The sequence below is a fragment of the Atractosteus spatula genome, chromosome 18 (assembly GCF_055471065.1).
Source record: "Atractosteus spatula isolate fAtrSpa1 chromosome 18, fAtrSpa1.hap1, whole genome shotgun sequence".
Classification (NCBI taxonomy): Eukaryota; Metazoa; Chordata; class Actinopteri; order Semionotiformes; family Lepisosteidae; genus Atractosteus; species Atractosteus spatula.
In genome coordinates this window covers 16,339,508-16,361,780 of record NC_142723.1, presented here as the reverse complement: position 1 = coordinate 16,361,780, position 22,273 = coordinate 16,339,508, and the positions used below count along the sequence as shown (strand labels likewise).

The following is a 22,273-nucleotide window of genomic DNA, read 5'->3' as shown; positions in this document are numbered from 1 at the left end:
ATTATGCCATCATATTCTTCAAACTATCCCTTTACTTCATCTTTCTTTTAACTGAAATGAGCTTCTCCTTAAGGCAAAAAGATTTAAAGCCAACTGTCAATGCACAGATGATCTCAACAGTAGAATAGCCAGCAGCACCCTTCCTGCCTGGACTGTGTGAAGTGTTTCTGTTGGGAGTGTAACCGAGTGCAGAATTCTCTTCCTTTCCCCAGGTGATGGCCTTAGCTTGATCGACTTTCCCCTCATTGCCGTTTTTTTGGTGTGATTTCTGTAATAAAATATTTAACTAAACATAAACACTGCCTTAAACTGACAATGTATTTCAAAGTCAGGTTCTCATGATATTGTGGATTACAAATACAGCTCCATTTGGAACTCGGCAGATGACGGAAAATCCTTAAAGATGATAAGGTAGCTGTGAAATTATCTCCGAAGTGAGTGATGGAGTCCCTTATAGTTTTGTTAACACAACGTTAAATCTCCCTGCAGCCAGCGGGTGATAAATTGAGCACTACCTGTTGGGGAATTAGCTGGACAGCTGGCTTGGCAGAGGTTGTATAAAGCTGCTGAGAGCAGATATAATTTACCTTTAGGGTCAGGCTCCTATCAGGCAAGAATTTAAACAACAGCTCGCAAAATTTGATAACAAGCATTATGCACACTGATGTAGTTTAGATTGAGTGTGAATGCAAATAAATGTAAATTTGCTGACACAGGCCATTAATTGATAGATTAATAGATACTGTCTAAACTGACTTCATTTATTTATGTAACCCAGCCACTAAATGCTATAAAGTTGTATTTCTGTAGTGTAGGTTGTTGAATGTTCCCCTGGCTCTTCTATGTTGTGATTACAGATGGTCAGTGCATTAGTTATCTGGGTAATGCACAGTTTTACAGCTGAAGAAACTCTTTTCAGAATACAGGGCACCGTTCGAGTTGAGGTGAGGAACAGCTGGATTTTTTACATATTTCTAAGCTAACAGGTCTTTTTATTTTTATGCAAAATTCCAAGAGTTTCTATATTGCACTGTAGATTGTTCTGTTTAGACTGTGCTTTTTTGTTTTTCAATTTGGAATACTTATCGTTATTTTATAGAAAAGGTCATTTTTGTGTGAAGAGTTCAAGAAACAGGTGGCACTGGGGTGCAGTGATTAACATTGCTGGGGAGCCCGGGATTTATTTCTCAGGGTGCTGTCTGGGTGGACAGGGTATTTTCTGTTTGTCTGGGTTTCCTCCGAGTCCAGTTTGCTCCCACAGTCCAAAGACATACTGGTAGGTTAACTGGCTTATTGGGAAAAGTGGCCCTGGTTAACTGGGCTCTTCCAGGGTGAACCCTGCTTTGCTAACGTTGCTTGCCCTGAAAGGCTCCAGCTCCCCCATGACCCTGAATTGGATAAAATGGTTAGAAAATAGTTGGATGGAATTTAAGACACTTCTTTCAGGGTTTTGATATGCTTTGAGCAACTATAAGATAGTGGTATAGATTAGTGAGGGTAACTGTTTACAGTAGTCTGACTTGCTATAATTTTGTCTTTGACAAGTACACAATGACAATTTGAGTTGCATTGCATTTGTCCTTAATAACAATGGGAATACTTCAATGAGTCATCTGTCCCCAGATATGACTGTAGCAAAGTATTTTGAGTGGACAAAAGGGAAAAAAAGTTAATAGCAAGTTGTTTTGGTTAATTTTGCTGATTCGGGAACAATGATCTTGTCTGATTGACCATCTCACTTGCTGCCTTTACAAAGTAATTTGATTTGAAGAAAAATATGACAGTAGATACAGAGATCATCTGATGCAGAGATAAACAGACTGTACCTTCAGTTTGCATTCTCTTTTAACTCTTTAAAAAGAGACAAGTACTTGTCTGTTTAAACAACTTCAAACACCTTCTGTCACCAAAGGTTGACAACTAAGAAAATCTTGGTGGAATGAATTCTAGTTGCTTTTTTAGCTGTAGGATAGCAGTTGATGGCATGTGATGTGTCACGTTGTAAAACACGGTCTCTCAACCTTTCTTCCCTGTAAGCTCCCATTAAAAAATACCTCCAAATATGTACTGTATTCCTCAATTAAACTACAGGATAAAAATGAAATCCACAGCTGTGACAAAAAAAGCCTTATATACAAACGATACAATCTTAAAAGCAGAAATGAGCACAGTATATTACAGGTAGGTTCTGTCAGAGGAGATTCACTATGTGAGACTTTTTACAAACTACTAGACTGGGAGGGGGGTTAAAGGTCTCCCTCTGTTCCCAGGGAACCCAGTCCCTGAGGGATCTGCATTCTAAAAAAGAGATTTTACACTTGTTCCTTTGTGTGTGCGTTATTTAGCTGTGGGCCCGAAAGACAAAAGCACACCAAACAATCTGTGAAGATTTACTCTCAGGTAGGTTTATCAAAATCAGACATCACATACATGTCAAAGGGTGGATCAAGAATAGATTCTTTTGAACTCAGAATATGCAATTATTATTAATTCTCTTTACACACCAACTCCTGATCAGCTTGACTGTCCATGTGTTCTTGTCAGGCCTTCCACTTCTTTGCACACTACAAGCCCATAGCACAAACAGCAGAGCTAAGACATATGTAGATAAGATAGAGGATCTGACAAAGCACTGCAAACTTACAGGCATCCAGACAGCCAGAAAGGTTGCTTTTGCACTACAAAATTACATAGTTCTATTGTTAATAAAACTCTCAAAAGGTTGCAAGGCAGTCAGATATTGTGCATACTCCTATCCAAAGGTGCAGAGGACAGCATAACAGAGATACACCATGCAGTGGGAAGGCTTATACTTCATCAGAGCTGAGCAGAGAAGGGGACAATGTCGCAGTGTTCGGAGTTGTCGAGGACAGGATAAGGGTGTTCTGTGGGGTAGGTGAGAGCAAGCGAATGGACACTCCAGAGTAGTTGGGCTGAGCAGCCTCCTCTGGATCCTCAATTTCTCTCCCCACTGAAAGCAAACACACACAAAGACGGGTGTACAGTATAAAACCACACAGAGCATCATGCTTGTAGCTATACTGCCAAATCCCATTACATCACCATAGTTACGTCTGGATCTGGTTAGTACTTAAGACACCAAAGGAAAATTAGGTGGCTCCTGAGTGTTGACAACAGATAAGAATGTGTTATTTTTCTGGACCATAAATTACAAATCAACATCTGAGTGTCGATAAGGCCCAGAGTAAGGCTGAAGTTTGTCTTTATGATGAGACATTAAACTGAAGTATTATCCACATTAAGGACATAAAGGCATTTTCTGTAAATGTAGCGGTGTTAACATACAGTAAATGCCACAGTCCAATCCAGAAATGGGTTATAAAAAAAAGGCTTGGTTAGCACTTCAGGCAAAAGTAATAGAAGACAGCTATCAAAAGGAACAAAAGCAAAGGGAAACGGAGGTTTTATTAACTGTACATTTAAATGAATTTCGGTCACCTAATAAAATATGAAATGCTGTTACTGTATTTACAGTACATCACTTTCTCCCATTTCTTTTCATGTTCATTTCTGCTTTTAAAAACAAAATGCAGAATTTAGCAGAAGTTCTGGGATGGCAAACAAACAATACAGAGAAGTTGGAATCATTCTGGTTTTTGTCACATGCAATTCCTGATGCAAACATACAGCATCAGTATATTGATTCAAAAACACACGCCAGACTCCAAACAGCGGGCTCCAAGGAATGTGCTAAAAGCAGCAAAGTTAAGCATCAGAAGATCTGACCTACCTAAAATGTATTTAATATTGGGTGGAAAAAAGGCCTTTAAATACAGATGAGATAAGAGTTGAGCTATCAGCTACCTCCTGTTAAAGTTATTCTAAAAACATACTCTCTGCAACTTTTCCACATTGCCTGAACCTGTACTGGATTCCATTCATTAAGCAAAAAAGCAATCTGCTTGCTTCAGCAACACTGCTCCAGCACCCTCTCTGGCTCTCTTTTAATCTGCAACACAACCTGATTGCACACTGCTGATCCAGTAGTGTTTATTTCTCCCTTTATCAGACTACAAATTGTGGCAATCAAGATGGAGACCAATGTCATCGCTTCAGACTAAGTTGTTCACATGTGAATTTGATTCTGTCTTAATGTAACACTACAGGGAGAAGACCAATAGATTAGCCTTTATTCGTAAGTGTGTATCCACAATCACAGCCGACGAGCTCTAATTATTTCATAACAAACCAAGAGAAAACAGTCACATGTATCTCTTTCCCTCTGTCTACTGTATACTGTGAAAGACCATTCCTGAAGAACAACAGGGAATCATGGAAAAAATGGCTCATTGCCATCTTTTCAATGACTTAAAATATGATATTATTATATTTTAGGAGACTTAAAAAGAAACTAAAGCAGGTTCTGCAAGAAAAGAGGAGTCGCCATTACAGTAAACAGTAGCCTTTCTCAGCACAGGGCTGTTTAGTCCTGGTGTTAGAAGGATAGTGTGTCTTGAGGTTTTCTTTGTGTGTTAAAAAGAAGCAGTACAAGAAGAGCTGGGAGAAGCTGTTAAATTAATCGAAGTAGGCTAATTTAGGTCATTAAGAGGTGACTTGGAAAGAAAACCTGCTGATACACTGGGCCTTCCAGCACCAGAATTGTATGGCCCTGTCAGAGCCACCACCTCACCACATTGCCTGATTGCTTGTGCAAGAACACAGTAATTATTCTGTTCAGTCAGTCACTGAACACGCCAAACTTTCTGAGTGCACAATGTTGGTGTTTATTTTACAGTGCCATTATTTATCATTTATCATTGCCATATGGGGTATATGATGGCTTTTATATTTATTAACAAATATTTATAAAAAAGTTGTGCATACTGTAAAGTACATCATTCTCCAATACATTGAAAAGAATATTGTTGGTAAATCTTGTTCAACAATTGGTAAAAATGCGCAGCCATATGCAGGCATTTCATCTGGAATGCTGCAAGACTGAAAGACATTAAGACCTGTAGCTGACTTGAAGAGTGGTGTGAAAATGTCATCAGTGTTACAATGTCCCAGAGAGGAAGAAACAAACGTGTTGTCTGGGTATAAGGTGTCACTGGTACAGCATGCACTTCACTGTCGAACAGCTTTTAGTGTATCGTGCGTTTCAATCAACTGGCTGCAGGAAATTCAACAGGTTCCCAGTCCTCCACACCACCTCCGCTCAATCTAAAAATCATCGAATCAAGAACTGTTTTGGACAAAATTATTCAAATCTATTTTTCCCCAGTGGTACTTTGGTTGCTTAGACAGTGAATAACGTTTTTTTTTTCTATGAATAATACACTCTCTCATTTTTTGTCAGTTCACAACTCAATAGTACAAACTGGGCACATGTTAAAATGCAGTGCTTAATGCAAGCTGTCTCAAAAGAAATGGAAATTGTTACATGTCAGGTATGGATGAGCATGCTGGCTATTTTTTTATTCCCTTAGCTCATTGAGTCTCTCAGGCACCTGTGTTAATGGAATTACTAGATCAGGAGTGAGCAATTTCAGTCCTTGAAAAAGTGATAGAATTGGTCAACCCTGTGAAAACCTTTTTATAGGTTTCTTTTCTGATCCTACAGTATCTCTGTGTGTAGTCTGGGTTTTTTTTCTATCCCTACGTCATGCATTTGGGCATGTTACGCACATGCTGCCTTGTATGCTTATATGGGTGTGTGTGAGAGAGATGTTGGATGCCTATAGATGTGTGTGTGCATTTGCTCTGCTACGCTAGGGAACCGCAGTGTTTACAAGAAGCACAGTCTGGCCTCCCTGCTATTCTGGGAATCACAACCATTCCATCCAGATCCACAATCCACAGCTGGCTTGTCATTCTCAGCTGTTTTCTTGCAGAGCAAGGGCTGTCTCTGTGGAGAGTGGGGTTACATTATTGCTCAGTATACAAATACAATTTGCTCAATATCACACACAATAATTCATTTCATCACACTCATCAGTTTTCTACAGTAGTTTTTTAGATGATGAATATGGGATATGCATCTTAAATTTCCCAGTGTATGCCATACATTTGAGACCAAAAGGTTTTTGTAATCATCCTGTTACATGTGCTGAGTAACTGCCCTCAGTTGAGTATTTTAAAAAAATAATGATTCAAATGCAACGTTTCGGCTGTGAAGCCTCCTTCAGGTGTGAGGGTTGCTTGCACCTGAAGAAGGCTTCACAGACGAAATGTTGTGTTTCCTTTCGTTTCTTTTCAGCATGGAATAAACCCGTTACCTTACGCATGCTGACGCAGCTCCCTACTTGAATTATTCAAATGTTTTTTGAAATACTATTCAAAATGAACAAGAGCAAAGGGTAGAGAGGAGAATGAAAGAGCTGTTTGTGAAGCTCATAGTTTTGGGCTTCGTAGCATCGCCCCACTTTTTGGATTCCTGTCAATCAAGTGTACAATATCTTTCACAATCAGGTAAGAATAAAACAGAACACTTTTTCATATTAGAAAAAAATACTGTCACTTTATGTAGGAAGCCCATCTTTACCTGGATGTAAAAGCCAAATCACAGTTGTTTACTGTTTGTTACCATATGATAATATCAATATAAATAACAAAAATATGAGAGTTGCAAAAATGTGAAGTTCTCTAGAAACTTGGTGAAAATGCTTGCAATGAAAAATGTTCAACCTCCTCATTATCTAGTGTACTTTGCTCTACACCATCTCACTTTGAGATGGTACTCACTGTGAAATAGTAAAATAAAAATAACATCAGATGGATTGATTAACAATGTTAAAAACAGAAACAAGAGTCCAAATAAGACATAAGATTCCTTCAAAACACATTCCGGGAACCCCACTGTCTTTTCACATTACATCATTTGTAAGGATCTTTTTAAAAATCTCAAGGATCTTGGTTCTCAGAGGACCAGAGGCTACCACGTCAAAATCCTTAAACCTTATCACAGAAGGAGACCCTTTAACTGAATTTTCGGAGGAATTCAAAGCATTTGGCAGATTCTCAGTGCTGTCCCTTTAACTGTGCGGGCTTGACCTCTGCTTCTTCCTATATGGGAAGCTGAACGGAGTGGCGGATTTGCGTCTGAATGTTAGAAAGGGGGGTTATGGGATCCCCCCAACTCAATAGCACACAAAACCCGCTGAGCTGACAGCCTGCCGATGTGTGATGGGAGGGGGTTGTTCCTTTGTGCTACCGGCTATGGTCACACTGAGCTGCTGACCTGTCCCATCAGTTCACATCACGGTGTGGAAGACAAACTGAAGCCTGACCGTTAATTCTACTCCTCTATTTTTTTTCTTCCTGTTTCATTTTTGTTTTTCAATATCCAGTATGACAGACACCGTTGGTCTCATTACACTGGTGGGGTGGGGTGGTTAATATCAGCATAATTAAGTTTTCACCTCTTATGCCCTACTGCTGCTTCCCAAAACCACTTCCCACTGGTTATTTTGCTTTTTCAGATGGATTCCGGTTGTTTCGCACTTCCACCATGCCACAGGAAACTCTGCCCTGGTGTGAATTGAGATATTAGTCCAATATTACCATTTGAATTGTTTGATAGAAGTCAGACACCGTGGTATTATTGTGTCTGGCACTCTAGCTGTATCAGCTTTGACTGTTTGCTGTTCTAAATTCCTTTGCAGCTGAATATCTGCTTCTGTAAAAAGTGCATCCGGTAGTTTATGTTTTGAACACACTACCAGACTATGATAATACTGCCATTTAGAATAAATATGCATAGAGGTGATGTAGCATACTGTAGGTTTTAAAAGAATTTCAATTTGTAAATCTGAGCATTATCTTTGTATAAAAAAACCCAAGCAAACTGAAAGTAGGATGAAAGCGAAACGCAGAGGTAAGCCAGAGTAAAAGTGAAAACTTCCCTGCATATTTACCACAGTAACATCTGTCAAGTCTCGCTCCTGTTTCTCACCTCGGGATTCACGCTGAGCCCAGAACTCCTCCACTCTCTGGCTGATGCTCCTGCTGTTCTCCCTCAGCTCTCTCTGCCACTGACGCAGCTCTTGCACCTCCTTGTCACAGCGCACCTGAAAAAGCAAGGCAAGCCAGCCCAGGTCAAGCTGCTGTTCATGTCCTGCTGCAATAATAACACTCTCCTGTGCTGCACAGCCTCTGCGTGGTGATCCATGGTCAGGCCATGCCCTGCTCCAGTAACGACACACTTCTGTGCTGCACAGCCTCTGATCCTGTAGCGTGGGGTGTGCGTGGTGATCCATGGTCAGGCCATGCCCTGCTTCAGTAACGACACACTTCTGTGCTGCACAGCCTCTGATCCTGTAGCGTGGGGTGTGAGTGGTGATCCATGGTCAGGCTGTGCTGCAGGCATGGGCTGGATGTTCCAACATCTTAGTAATGTTGTCCTGCAAGGGCAGGATGCTGAAATCCTCGGGAGCCACAGGGCAGCTCATTTTCATTCCAGTTCAAGCTCACAATTAAGCTATTTGACTTATGTGTTGGCTGAGCTAACAGGTGACTTTCCTGAAGACGTCCACTGGCTTGGCTTAGTCCTGATTTTTGAGAATTTTGGAAGCACCTCATAATATGTCCGTGTGTAAGAGATCCTTTAGCCTGTCAGTGTACGGCAGTTCCTCGAAGCCCAGGACTTATTAGACCCCACCAAAATGCTAATTAAGTCCAGACAACTCTGCAATCACATTTCCAATTTCCATAACATTTCCGCACAAACATCAGATTCTGCCCTATCGCAAGACAGATAGGAAAATTGCTCATTTGCTGGGGGAGGACTTCAGCATTTAGGTCCCCCATACCAATTAACTCATTATTCCTAGCATGCACTGCAAAGTGTGATAGCTTTTGTGCAGCAGCCACCCTCCACTCTCCCCCGGCCAGAGCATTTTGTACAGGGGGGAACCCAAGAGCGGAAGGGCAGAAGGGGGGGGGCAAACACAACATCTACCCTCCCCACCCTTTCTGTGAAATGACATGTCTGCTGCTGATATTGGGCAAGAAGCAGCAGCACGACAATGGAAGCCTGTTCGGAATGGCAATGAAGTGGAATCTGTTTTTTAAGTAATTAATGATGGATACCAAAAGGGCCAAATTGGACAGCTTTAAATAACTGTAGATGCAGCCATGAACACAAAGGGCCTTTGCCTCCAAAATCCCCTGATGTAAGACTGCCAGTCCCTGCCTCCCTCTTGCTGGCTGCCTCCCTCCCAGCTCGGCTCTTATGTAACAGTCCCGTTTCCTCCCCTGCCACGCTGGGTGATTATTTAATGATAGTGATTGTTAATTTAGTGGCTGTCAAGGAACAGCTGAATTCCCTCCTGGCAGAGGGAGATACAATAAAAATGTAAATGAAGAGCAAAGCAGACCACACGCTGAGGAGACATTAGCAGTCAGAGCGAGAGCCATCAAGTCAAGAGAGTATGTGTGTTTCTTTGTGTCTGTTTGCGTGAGTATGTATGTGTGTGAGTGTACTGCTGCTGTTGTAACTTTGTTGCAAATGAAGCTTCTAAATTGAGACCTCCTGATTTAAATTGTTGCCAAATTGGGAGGAAATGGACAGAAGTATTGAGCAAGTTCTCAAAATTGTGTAATTCTCACATGTTGAACACATATGACCTCATTTGGAATATTCTGTTCCATTCGGGTCTCTGTGTTACAAGAAAGATATTGCTGGGATCAGTCCAGAAAAGAGCAGTCAGATACATTTTAAGCATAAAGTAACGTCTTGTGCTGACAGCCTAAAAGAACTAAACATTTGTAGTCCCGAACAGAGAAGGCTATGAAGGGTCCTGAATTAAGTATTCAAAATCTTCAAAGGTACTGACAAAGTGGAAACTATGCAGAAGTGGATTTAAAACTCAAAACAGGAGGCACTTGTTTACACATAGTGTTGGAACAAGCTACTCAGCCATGTTGTTGAGGCCAAATCCCTGTTTTTTTTCCAGGAAACAGCAAGATGTGATCCTTGGATTGATTAGCTGCTAGCAGCTCAATGAGCAAGACGGACTAAATCGCCAGCCTCCTCTTCCAATTTTCCTTGTGTACTTGCGAACTGCTCTGTCTCCATAGACAGGATTCAAAAGCAGCCATTTTATGCAAAACGTGCAATTATTTCTCTCAATGCTAAATCTCCATGTTTAATTCTTAATACGAACGCCTTTGTAGCTGCATGAATAACTGAAAGGCTAGCATCAAACAGGCAATGTTTTGGTGATTTTACTGTACATAGCATGCTGTAGGATCATATTTGAGAAATAAATCTGAATTCATGTCACCATCCATCACAGGCTGGGGTCCAAAATCTATACAATTTTAGTAAAAGCAATCTTGTGGAAAAAATCTCTACCCCACCTTTCTCAGTTCTGAAAAAACGGATTTCAAAAGCTAATCATTTTTGAAACACAAATTATACAGACAACAAAATTCACACCAGTCATTTGTAGTCATAGAATCGAAGTCACATCAACATACTGTAATTGCAGCAAAAACATTTCATGGATAAATACATGCTCAGTGGGTCATTAAAGGATTAATGTGTAATTTCCACACAAGAAAGAGACAAAACATTGACCTAACCCTGGATAAGATTTCATGTTGGTCATTTTTCTTTTCCTCAGATATGAATGATTCTAGGATTTTTTGGGGGACTGGAAGCATCTTGTGTTCATCAGAACACAAAGAAGAAAGTTGACAAACAAGGTTTGGCCCAGCTAGACTGTTTTTTTTTAAACTGATCCAAGAATCTCATAAAAACACTGAACTTAGAGAGGCCAGGGTATCAGCCTCAACAAAATGGCTCGGTTAGCTTGTTTTAAACTCCTACAAGCCTCTGGGTGAAGAAGTGTCCACCTCACCTTTGTCTCTCATTCAGTTCCACGGTTTGTGCTTCACTGCTGATTTTGAAGCAGCCTGTTGTGTGGACCTTGTCAGTCCCTTTCAACATTCTGAGTATCTGAATCGTACTTCTCTGTTCAAGACTAAAAGGTTCCAGGTACTTTAGTCTGTCACTGTAAGACATTCTTTTTAGAAAAGTTTCTGTTAACTCTTCTCTGGATGCATTCCAGGAACAGGAATATTTTGTATAATGATTATGACCAAAATTGTACAATATACAGTATTCTAAATGAGATCTGATTAGTGCATTGCACAATTTTCATCAAAGAAGTTAATGAAAAAGAAGTTTGTAAAAAGCGTGTAAAGCAAGGCCTATGTTTACAAACTCCTTATTGACTATCCCAGAATGATAATGCCATATACAGTATATGAACAATACATTTAGTTCTAATTATTGTTTCTATAAATTTTACATATCACAGAACTAAGACTTATTGGGTCTGTAATCACTTGGTCCTTTTCTCTCCCCTTTCATATTGATTTGTTCTACCTTGACAATGTTCGAACATTTATCAACTTCTCTTGATAAATATTCTCTGCTGTAAGTGCTTTGTTTAGAGGATATAAAGAATATTCTGTATTTTAAGGAAATATTTTTTTCAAATTAGGGGAAAGAAGTAATTTCTTGACAAAGTGTTTGAAATTAAAAGTAGGTCTTTTGCTCTGTTATTAATTTTGTATTGCTATGTCTGTGTTTAAAATATTCCTCATGATTTTACAGTTAATTAGTGTCCTACTTTTATGAATCTTGATCCAAGACAATGTCATTACAACCCCCATTATCCGAAAATTTATATTGTAGCTCCTTGCTTAGGTACCCCGGAGGGTTTCAAATGTATTTACCTACTTTTTAACTTTTAACTTTAACTTCCTTTTTACTCCACACTAATTATTGTGTAAAATAAAACAAAGCTATCTCCTATGTAAAATGACATTCACATGTCAGGAACAGATACTCCCAATTAAACACCTTAAGACTAACAACATCTGGGAAGGTCAATCTTCACAGATCAATACTGTACATAAAAATGATAGTGAGATTTAACATGAAGAATTCTGTTATCCAGCAACACAGTAGTTAGCATTGCTGCCTCACAGTGCTGGGGCCCTGGGTTCAATTCTGGAACTAGGGTGCTGTCTGTGTGGAGTTTGTATGGTCTTTATGTGTTTGTGTGAGTTCCCCCTGGTGCTCTGGTTTCCTCCCACAGTCCTAGTGGTAGGTTAACTGGCTTCAGGGAAAATTAGCCCTGGTGTGAGTGTGTGCTGAGTTGAGTTTGTATCTATGAGTGCCCTAAAATGGACTGGCATCCCACCCAGGGTGTACGCTGCCTTTTGCCTGTTGCTTGCCAGGATAGTCTCCTTCTCTCCTATGACCCTGAATTAGAAGAAACGATTAGTAAACAGATGGATTGCATTTTCTTCTTCATTGAAGTTTTTTTTCCTGCTCTTTCATTATTTGCTTTTTTTTTAAAGTTTGTACTGCCTCCCACCAGTCCGAGAAAGAGCAGTAAAACAAAATAGGAACTGATTAGAAATCACTTTGCATTTATCCACCTGAAGTGGCCAGTCTTGAAGGTTTGTGTCAGTAAATGGACTTTAGTGGCACATCGCTGTATGCAACAGAACGGTCTGCGATTACCCCCATATGCTTAATTGTTCCATGTGTTTGGAAATTGATGATTTAATGGTTTCAATTACCACCTGATTAAGACCTGGAAAGCACTGCTGGTTTGATTTCTTCATCTACTCCATTAGTTCAATTTAAGTCATTAATGTCTAGATGGAATGAAAACCCGACCCAAATGCAGCAGTCCACTCAAGCGTGAGCCTATCCTTCTCCTCCAGGAGTCGGATTGGCAATCAATCCATTCCAGCTACAGCTGAATGTGGACAGATGATAGAAGAAACATTCTCATCACCAGAGACTAGTGTACACCATTTCCCACAGGACAGACAAAACAATCTTACAATACCTGGGCGCATGCAATACACGCTTGAGACAAAGCACGTGAAATGCCATTTCCTTTGCTTATGAGGACAACACGCATAGTGTGTGGAAAAACAGCTTGAGAAATAAAGCAGCTGGAATGTTTTGTGTGACATTCCAAAGCACTACACATTTAAGAAATGTATTATGTACGTTTAAAATACAACCAAATCATGCAACATACACAATTTAAATAAGTGAAACAACATAAACAATACTCATTTGCATCTTAATTAGGATTTTAACCTAAATGGAACAGAATATGCTGAAAATGTGACCTGCATGTCAATTCTTTTTCATATAGCTGTTTATATCTCAGCAGTAGAGAAAGAGCCCAAGATGAAATCTTATCCAGTTCATGTGTAAATTATGGCCAGTTATTGACTGTGCCACGACTTTATTACCCATTTGATTCTGACAAAATATATTTCTTGACGACTGTGAGGTAATGAGAGGTGGATTAGTGAGAAAGCAGCACATTAAATGGGAAAAAAAGAACTTCAAACCGAGGCACAGCTGGTCTATCAGTCTGATTGAGTAATTAGCACTAGAAATTAGAATTAGTAATATTCTACTTAAGGGAAAGGAACAGTTGGGATAGGATCTGGGTGGAATCAGCCACTCCTCTTGGCTAGTTAATAGGCTTATAAGAACAGGCAGGAGGAAAATGGATTCAGTGTGTGTCTAGACTCCAGCCAAGAAGGAAGGAGAGTAAGTGCCCCAGTGCTGTAGTGAGGGGGGTGTCACATGTCGTGAAGACTGGGAAAGTTAGTGATGAGAAAAGTTATGGATTGTTAGTGAAGATCTGGTGCTTGAGTAAGAGTTGAGCTGAAGTGATTTTAGTCAACACTAAAGTTGAATAATCTAGTGCCTGGAGATTAGTGAACGTGGAGCGTAGAGTTAGTGAATATCACTGTGAAGAGCTTCCTGGAAGGGAGACAGCTGTGCCTCAGAAACTTCCCTGCAAGTAAGACATTTTGGAAGTCAGGATCGCAGTCTGCATGAAGAGACCGACCACTTCAAATCTGAAAAGCTAAAGTGATGTAGCAGTATCGGACTTAAGGAAGTTTCAGCAGTTGCCTCCATGAGGTATTGAGCATCTATTTAATCACTAAACTATATCAATTATTGTAAAACATTTTTAAGAACTAAATACTTAGTCCTCAAAATGTAATGCATAATTGTCTTGTTTTGAGGGTGTGTGTGAATATACACAAGTTAACTTGCCTAAGCAATGAAAAAAGTCAAACTTATTTCCTCTGTGTATTCCTGATTTATTGGCAAAATGAAATCTACTGAAGCCAAGGTGGGAGTCACACACAATTACAAATAGACATCTGTCCATGTTTTGATGCTATGTGACAATGTCTTTATATACTGTACTTGTCTGGTCATTGAGGACACAAGAATGTGCTGGTAGTCATGTCAACTTTGCTAAAATTATCACCTGTAGCACTGTAGTATTAAGTTGGGAAGAATATAATTTCAATGCACTTTTGATGCTTTTACCATAAGTGGGTTTGCTGTTGAGAATCATCTGTTCTTAACAGTGTACTGACCAGTGTGCTCTCTGTATAGTCTTGAATTACATCTACCAGGACCCAACCCCTGACAGGCTATCAGCTCTGACTCAGTCCCCTGCACTGCCTCCCAGCCTTTCTATTCTAGTACCACTTCATCCTGCCTATCAGGTCACATTAGTTGGCTGAGTCACGCCATGTGGAAAATCAACACTTGGAAAATACCACAGAATCTGATTTCTTAGAGCACGATCCCATTCCTCCAGCTTCACTGAAGGATGAGCAAGGCATTTCACAATGCACAAGCCGACAGCTTCAATCAAAATCAGCCCATGCTTATTTTGCTTCTATACTGCGTGTATCTGTAAGAAATAAGACCAAGTTCATAACTCTTAGAATATGATCAGTTCTCTAACTATAAATCAGCAGAGAGGAAACAGAATAATTCACCCTCCACCCAGCTTCTCCCTTGGGTGGAATATTATTTCAAAACAGGTATCCACCCACCCACTGCATAGTGTTGTGGGTGAGACTTTGGACTTATAACTGACTGGTTGTGGGTTCAAGTGCCTTCTGCAGACACTGCTGTCATACTGTGAGCAAATGACTTCTCCCCAGCCGCTCCAGTCCAGTCTCTGTATCCCTTCTGGGGAGGGAGTCGTGTACTTTCTAGTCCACTAGTGCTACCGAAACCAGGATGAACTCTGGTAGGAGTTTTACCTTTTTATTCACCCACCCTGGAAAATATCTCCCTGCCTGCAAAGGCAAAAGGCATTAATCATCTTGGCAGATCTGTTAGCTACTTACATATTCACTACATAATCGTAGGATGTCAGCCTGACCAATCACACCACTCAAGCACATCAATTAATAGTGATTTTACACATGGATACGTGACAATTAAGAAAATGTATTAAGTTACCATGTGTGAAAAAAAATTAAGTGTCTGCCCATCCCTTTCTCAACAATACTGCAATATGGTTTTATTCAAATAGTGTACAGCAATTTTGCATGCTACTTTGAAACATGTTGCTTTAAAATAAATGGCACATACTGTAGTATATTTGGTCTGGCTGTTGAAATGAATAAAGTTATACAATGCATCTTGAATATCTGGATTAATTAGTCAGGTTGGGATTCCCTAATAGCTGTAGTTTTTAACCAGCCAGCATCTAGTCTGCTGTGAACACCTATTTTCCCAAAATAATTCAGCAGAACGTGAAAATTTCAGATGCATGTGCAATCAGTTGGTTCTCCTTAACTATGTGACTAGGAAAGTGAGGGTTAAGAAAGCCTGCGTCTGCAACCTGTGGGTTTCAGTGGGTGCTGTCTGTCACGTTTGTGTATGACATTTACTTGTTTTTCCAGTTTTAATCACAGTGTGAAAATATTCAGTCACTTCAATCAGTACATGTCACAGGACACATGTTCATTTGAACTTTTTCCAAGTTATTGGACTGAATCAACAAAACTGGCAGTAACACACGATGCCAGGATGGATAAAGAGGATAAGTGTTGAGTTTTAATAAATACAGCAACCATAAGCATTTCTGTTTCCGCTTTGTGCTCCTAAGCCCGGTCTTAAATTCTGCCTCCTCCTCCACAGAGCGTTGGTTTCTTTCCTTGTGGCTTTAAGCCCTGCATCACTGCAATAAAGCCTCTTATCACCTTTCTTTGCAGAATGGTGTGTCCTGCTCAGCACTCTGCTCCTTATTTAACATGAAGAAAAATAATAAGATGTACCTTGACATGTTAGTACTTGGCACGTTAAAAAATAATATTTATATATAACTAGTTTACTGTCAATCTAAAAACATCATTTGCTTGCAAATGAAACTGACCCTACAAAGATACAGTTTCCAGTTCATTCTGTGCTTGTTGGCTTTTGTTCCACCCAGGCTCCACAACTAACAGGTTCTGCTCTTCTCCCCAGACCTCAAAATGTTTAGCATTCACCCCACCATCAAGGGAATGAAATATCGTGTGGCACAATCAACTCAGCGATTAAGACCTGTATGGGGAAGAGAGCCAACAATCTAACCATCCTTGAGAACTGGAGATACTGTCTTTAAAGTGATGTTCAACTGAGTTTTCTGTAGTTTTAACAATTGCAGTAGTTATTACAGAAGTATAATTTCATCAATTAAATAATAATACATTTCTTTGCAGGCTAACCAGAAATCAAGAGCAGACGTGAGACCCAACATATTACTGATATCTCTATGATATATCAGACATTTGCATATGTATAAACCATTAAAAACTGTACCACTTAACATACACTTCAGCAGTGATATGAGATTGGTGAAAACAAAAACTGGCAGGAAAGGAATAATATCTCTCTTAAAAATATTTAATAGATTTGTAAATCAAAAGCAACTATCATACTCTGTGTGAGTGCAGTTAGTTATCTACGTTATCTGAGGGCAATGTGAAAGGTGTTGTTGTGGGCAGACAGATATTCTTGGATTTCCAGAAATCTATTAGAATTGTGAAGTTGCCTATAATGAGGTGTTAAATGGCAATGAGTGCAAGACTGAATGAGTGGACTGAATCTGAAACAGGGGAATCAGTACTGGGGAACCTCAATTGGTGAAACAAGATAAATTAAATCAGAAAATGTTCAAAACGGAGAGCAGAGAAAGGTGGAGTGAGGGATGATCCCATAACAATAGAACTCTACTATATCGTATGTGCTGGCAATATAAATTCAGCTTCTCTTCCTTAGCTTTGCAATCCATAGTATTTTTAACCAAGAACCCTAAGCAAGATGCAGAATTCCCTGCATCAGTGGATTAAACTGGGAGAGTGGGTGCAGAATAAGCTCACTTTGCTAAATCCAGAGCCCTTGTCTAGCTCTGCAGTTCGTGCTGCGTCAGCCCAGTTATATAAACCTGCTGACAGAGAAGCACTTCCACTGGAGCAGCAAGCCTGCTGCAGGACTGCTTACATAACAATGCTGAATGCTCCGCTCCAGCACATGACAGGCTCCCCACACCCGTACACACACTGCTGCTTACAGATATCCTGCTGTCTATCGCTTTGGACACTACAAATACTCACTCCCCTTGGTCCCCTATGCGTAAACTTGCAAATAGTAAATTCTGCAGTGGAACTAGAAAACCCTTGCTTTTACACAGAGAATTGTTATTGAATGTATTCCATTAACAAGCTGGTTGTGGATTCAGTTTTGATGAAAATAATTTTCACTTGATTGTACAACAGGAATATTCTGACACCTAAAGGACAATGGAAAGTCAAAAGCCCAAACTCTCCCTGGTCATGTTTAACCCCTGCTAGCAGCTGAACTAAAATAGCTAATTAATTGTTTTGTGTAGCTCTGAAGTCGTCTCGTTATATGGATGTATACACGCCAGTGTGCATGTTCCTTTGTGTGTACCTGTGTTTGTTTTCTTGTCTGTGTGTGCTTGCACAGTGCTTTATGTAAAAAAGGCTTTTTTGCTGTTTTTAATATTTATTTTTATATTTCTACATTCATAACTGTGGACCACACTTTACGTGCTTTCTCATCTAAGAATTTTACTGAAGCCCCTTGAAAAAAAAAATAAGCAGGACTTTCTTCCGGTACTTCTTGCTCAGCAAGTGCATTTATAGGGCACTGAACTTTTCCAAGGCAAGGTACTGTAAAACACAGAACAGCTTTCTCAGAGAATAAATATATGATGTTTTATGATAACCAGAAAAACCACACAATACCAAGAGTGTTTGCCAAGCCCAGATTGAGCCTTATGTAAAAGGAAACAGCAGAGGCTGTTGCTGTTGTATTTACAGTATTAACGTTCTGTGTTCCATGACCGCAAGCAGCCAGCTAACAAAATTCCACATTGCTTTTAGTTTTTCAGATACTGTGAACCAAACAAGGTAGCTGCAGCAGCAATGGGCTGTGAACTTTCTTTTTATGCTAGACTCAGGACTGTCTATCCCTCGCTTGGAAAGTCAGAAATGACAGAGCGAAAGGAAAAGGCCAAATCAAAGCATCTGATGCTCTACAAGATTAGTGTACATATGTATCATTTAGAATTGCCTTCCACAATGCAAAGCATTGAAAGACAGCTTGATCATATGAAAGTATATGGGAATCCTGACAAATAAAACGTTTACTATATTGATAGGTGTACATGGACATTCCAACAACAGCATTTATAAACAGTATATAAGCCTCCCTGTTGGTGGGCGCACCGCATATTTAACACACTTGTACAGTAGTCACTTGCACTCGTACAATTGGGTGCACAGGTTTAAGCTTTGTACACACAAAGACCTTCACTGCATTTTTGGAAATTACTGAGCAGAGCAGAGAAATGTAACATGAAAGGCTGTTCACTGCCACCCACCATGTTCTCTATGCACCCACACTCATAGGCTCTGGAGCTATCAAAATTACACCCACGTCCGATAAGCATGCATGAGTGTGTGAGTGCACAGATAGGAGATTGCAGGAAACGAATGGCATAAAACATTCTCTCAGCAAGCCACCTTTCATAACATGGAACACTCAATCCATTAATAAACCGATGCAAATCCTATTGTTTTTCCTTTACTTTTTACTTCATAAATGCTTACCATGATATTATAAATCTGCATAATAGTTTTCCAGTTTTATTGTTTTACATTTCATATAGCTTTATATCATTTTAAAATACAGTGTAACAGTAGCAACATTAAATGCTTGTCAGGCCTATGTCATATTGCCCTCGTATGATAATTTACTGTCGGAAGCACAGCACACTATTCAACACCCCACTCACTTCTCAAACACTGATACTGGCATACTTTTCAAGTTTGCAGCAATTGAGTAATAGCATTAGATATGTACCAGTTCTGTTTCTATACTAAAAACATATCTAGAACTAAAAAGGTATGCAGAAGCCTTACTGAAAAATAAGTTAAAAACAAACATTACTCTCTCCCTGTGAACCGTTTTATTTGTTATTCAAGAAGTATTCCAATAAAACATTTTAGTGTACTGTGTTCATTACCTCTGTCATTAAATAAATAAGATCCAAAACACTACACCCAATCCACACGCTCCCTGTGGTGAATACAGAAGAACAGCTGAAATGCAAAAACACTCATAAATACTCCGAAGCTGCTAAAAATAGAAATGACTTAATGACTGTACGTTTGCGTTTCAGCCATTGCCTTCACCAGAGTATTAGGGTCTTTTAAAAACACAGATCGAACAACAGTGCTCAGATTTGAAAGTGTCTGTTACTACTTAATCAAGGCTTTGACCAATGTCACAGGCATGACTCAAAGCTCAGAGCGCTGCCTGTAGAAGGAAAAGGACACAGCAAGCAGGACAGGGTGTGCAGCGTTGCCTGGAAGCCAGGATTTCTAGACAAAGCCGCTTCCCATTCCTCCTGAGCTATTCTTGTATCGCCACACCATTTCAAAGGTCGCCAGCGTCTTCCACCCCAAACTTTTGTGTTCTGAACTCTTGCTGAAAATAAGCTTTATTTTACTTAGGTTTACTTCCAAACATTAGTTGTTTGGAAAATTAATTCCTATGGCAAGAACAATATTGTAATTATTCTTACTGATCTAGTAGAGTGCTCCATATGCCATGTACATTTAAGTATGTAGTAGTAGGTACATTAAGTAGGCAATACATTTAAGTAAGCAGTAACTGATATGAGGAGATATGATTAAAGTGTTTAAAATCCTGAAAACCTATTTAAAAAGCTAACCCAAGGATGTGTACTTAAAACTCAGTCATGAAATAAGACCTCAAACCACAAGTGGAAATGAATTGTTCAAGTATTCTGGATGGCTAACATGGCAGGGCTACAGAATTAGCCTCAGATGATGTGTACTGACCTTGTGGCCCCTCCAGAAAGCCTGAATCAGCAGCACAGCCTCATCATCTGACAGCAGTAATGACAAGGGAATGGGAGGCCTGGGACTGACAACGAGAGGGGGAGAGAGCATGAGTTTTCATTTGTATTATCTGTGTGAGCTCTTAATGATGAACATGAGCTCATGCATTCTTCAAGTTTTTTTTAAAATGATAAAGCTGTATGACAGTTTTCCTCATCTTACCATTGTTGTCCAAGTTTTGTAACATTTTTTCCAATGCATATTTTTCCTTTGAAGGATTTTGCTATACTTTGCTGACATTAAACCTACTATTCACCAAATTGATCATTTTACATGGATGCAGTACCTGCAGTTATTTCTTCATGTTAATGAGCATTAGCTGAATATCCCTTTTTCCCAAGTGTTGATTTCTATCAATAAAGGAGCCAAACAGATTTTTTCATAGATCTATGTATATTCTGTATACAGCTTAACATTACTTCTTACACAAGTAGCTATACTGAATATGAATATTACATTCTTTTAGATACACTAAGCCCTTCAAATTTAGAATTACAATATTAACACTTATTACTCAATATATCTGAAGTTTTTCCAAGGAATTTGCTCACATTCTTCAAATTCTCACATACTGTATAAGGTTATGCCAAGATCATGCATACACACTGTAAATGTCTACTAATACATAAATGAACACTAAATGAATGGTTATATGATATTCAAGCAGCACTGTCATCTATATACAACCTTCTGAAGCACTTTGTTATCCTTAAGGTTCACATAAATAACTAAAAAGATCACCTGCAATGCCCACTATTCCCTGTTTGCTATTCCATTTAGTTCATACACATTATGTCCATTTTGAACAATTTGGAATGATGTGTGCAAGTCAATATCTAGATAACTGCTGTTGCAACATATCATCTAATTAAGGGAGAAATGGATGAATGTAGTGCTCACTCTCCATCTGAGCAATGCACTGTTGAAAGCTATAAGTTATAATCATTAGTGATATCTACATAGACAATTTCCAAATACACCACACGCAGCTCAACTAAAATAGCACTTTCCAGCATGGATGTAGTGCATCAGAAAAACAGCAGTGGAGAGAGAAATTGTCTCAGCCTGTGAACTACGGTACAGTACAAAGGAACAAGCAGTAGTTAAATCCAAGCTGAAAATCAAAATAATAAAGTATGCAATGACAAAATTGTCCTCCAAAAACTGCCAGACATTTTTTTATTTCAGGATATATCCTTCACACTTCACATCCTAACTTTTCACCCTAAAACCTTTTCTAAGTTTGAGGCCATCAAACAACTTCATTTTACAGAACAAACCTTTTATCTAGACTCACTGATCATCTGATGTACACAGGTGTCTTGTCCACAGACCCCTTAACTGTCCATAGCCACCTGATCATCTCATACCACTGACCACCTGATCTACACAGCTGTCTGGTCCACAGTCTCCTTAACCTTCTATAGGCACCATTCACAGCAGGAACTTTTTTAAAAAAAAAGCTCCTGTGTTGCCTGCACTCCTTTTCTCCAGCTCTTCAATGAAATATTTATGTTTTCCCCACACACTCGAAGCAGGCTACTCAGCCAAAATGCATTTGTCTTTTCATGCTTTTCAATGTGGAAATAGCCTTTTCATGTTCATAAGCAAAACAATACTGTATGTGAACAAACAAGGAATGTGTTCTGTAAATGATGATTTTTATTTTGCAAGAGCAAAGCAAAATTTTCAACACCAATATTACTATTAATAGTGATGTACGCCCCATGTATACATGTAATTCAATTGCAATGTATTACTGTAGTGTACTTACTGCTCTCTTAGCCAATCCTGGACGAAGGGGATCTGTTCAAAGCTCACTGGCTCCTCTCCCTGTCTGATAGGGTTTTTGCTATCAGGGACAATGGGAACATAAAGGTTACATAAAGTACATTAATTCCTGGTCTTTCTTTGTAATTTGCATGGATGAGGACTTATCTTGTAGTATTTCTGACTATCCTCACTAAACACCTTTTTTTCTGACCTGCTCTAATGGGAA

At 39.4% G+C, this 22,273-nt stretch overlaps 1 protein-coding gene across 1 annotated transcript in view; it reads right to left on the bottom strand.

The window, feature by feature from the left end:
- Nucleotides 1-2,807: 2,807 nt before the first annotated feature.
- The window catches only part of iqck (IQ motif containing K), a 30,058-nt gene continuing 10,592 nt past the window's right edge, over nucleotides 2,808-22,273 (bottom strand). The window contains exons 6-9 of the mRNA XM_088936558.1: nucleotides 22,049-22,126; nucleotides 20,215-20,299; nucleotides 7,916-8,030; nucleotides 2,808-2,971 (exon numbers count right to left, since the gene is read on the bottom strand). Coding sequence (XP_088792684.1) covers nucleotides 2,808-2,971; nucleotides 7,916-8,030; nucleotides 20,215-20,299; nucleotides 22,049-22,126 — 442 coding nt within the window. The remainder of the gene's footprint in view (nucleotides 2,972-7,915; nucleotides 8,031-20,214; nucleotides 20,300-22,048; nucleotides 22,127-22,273) is intronic.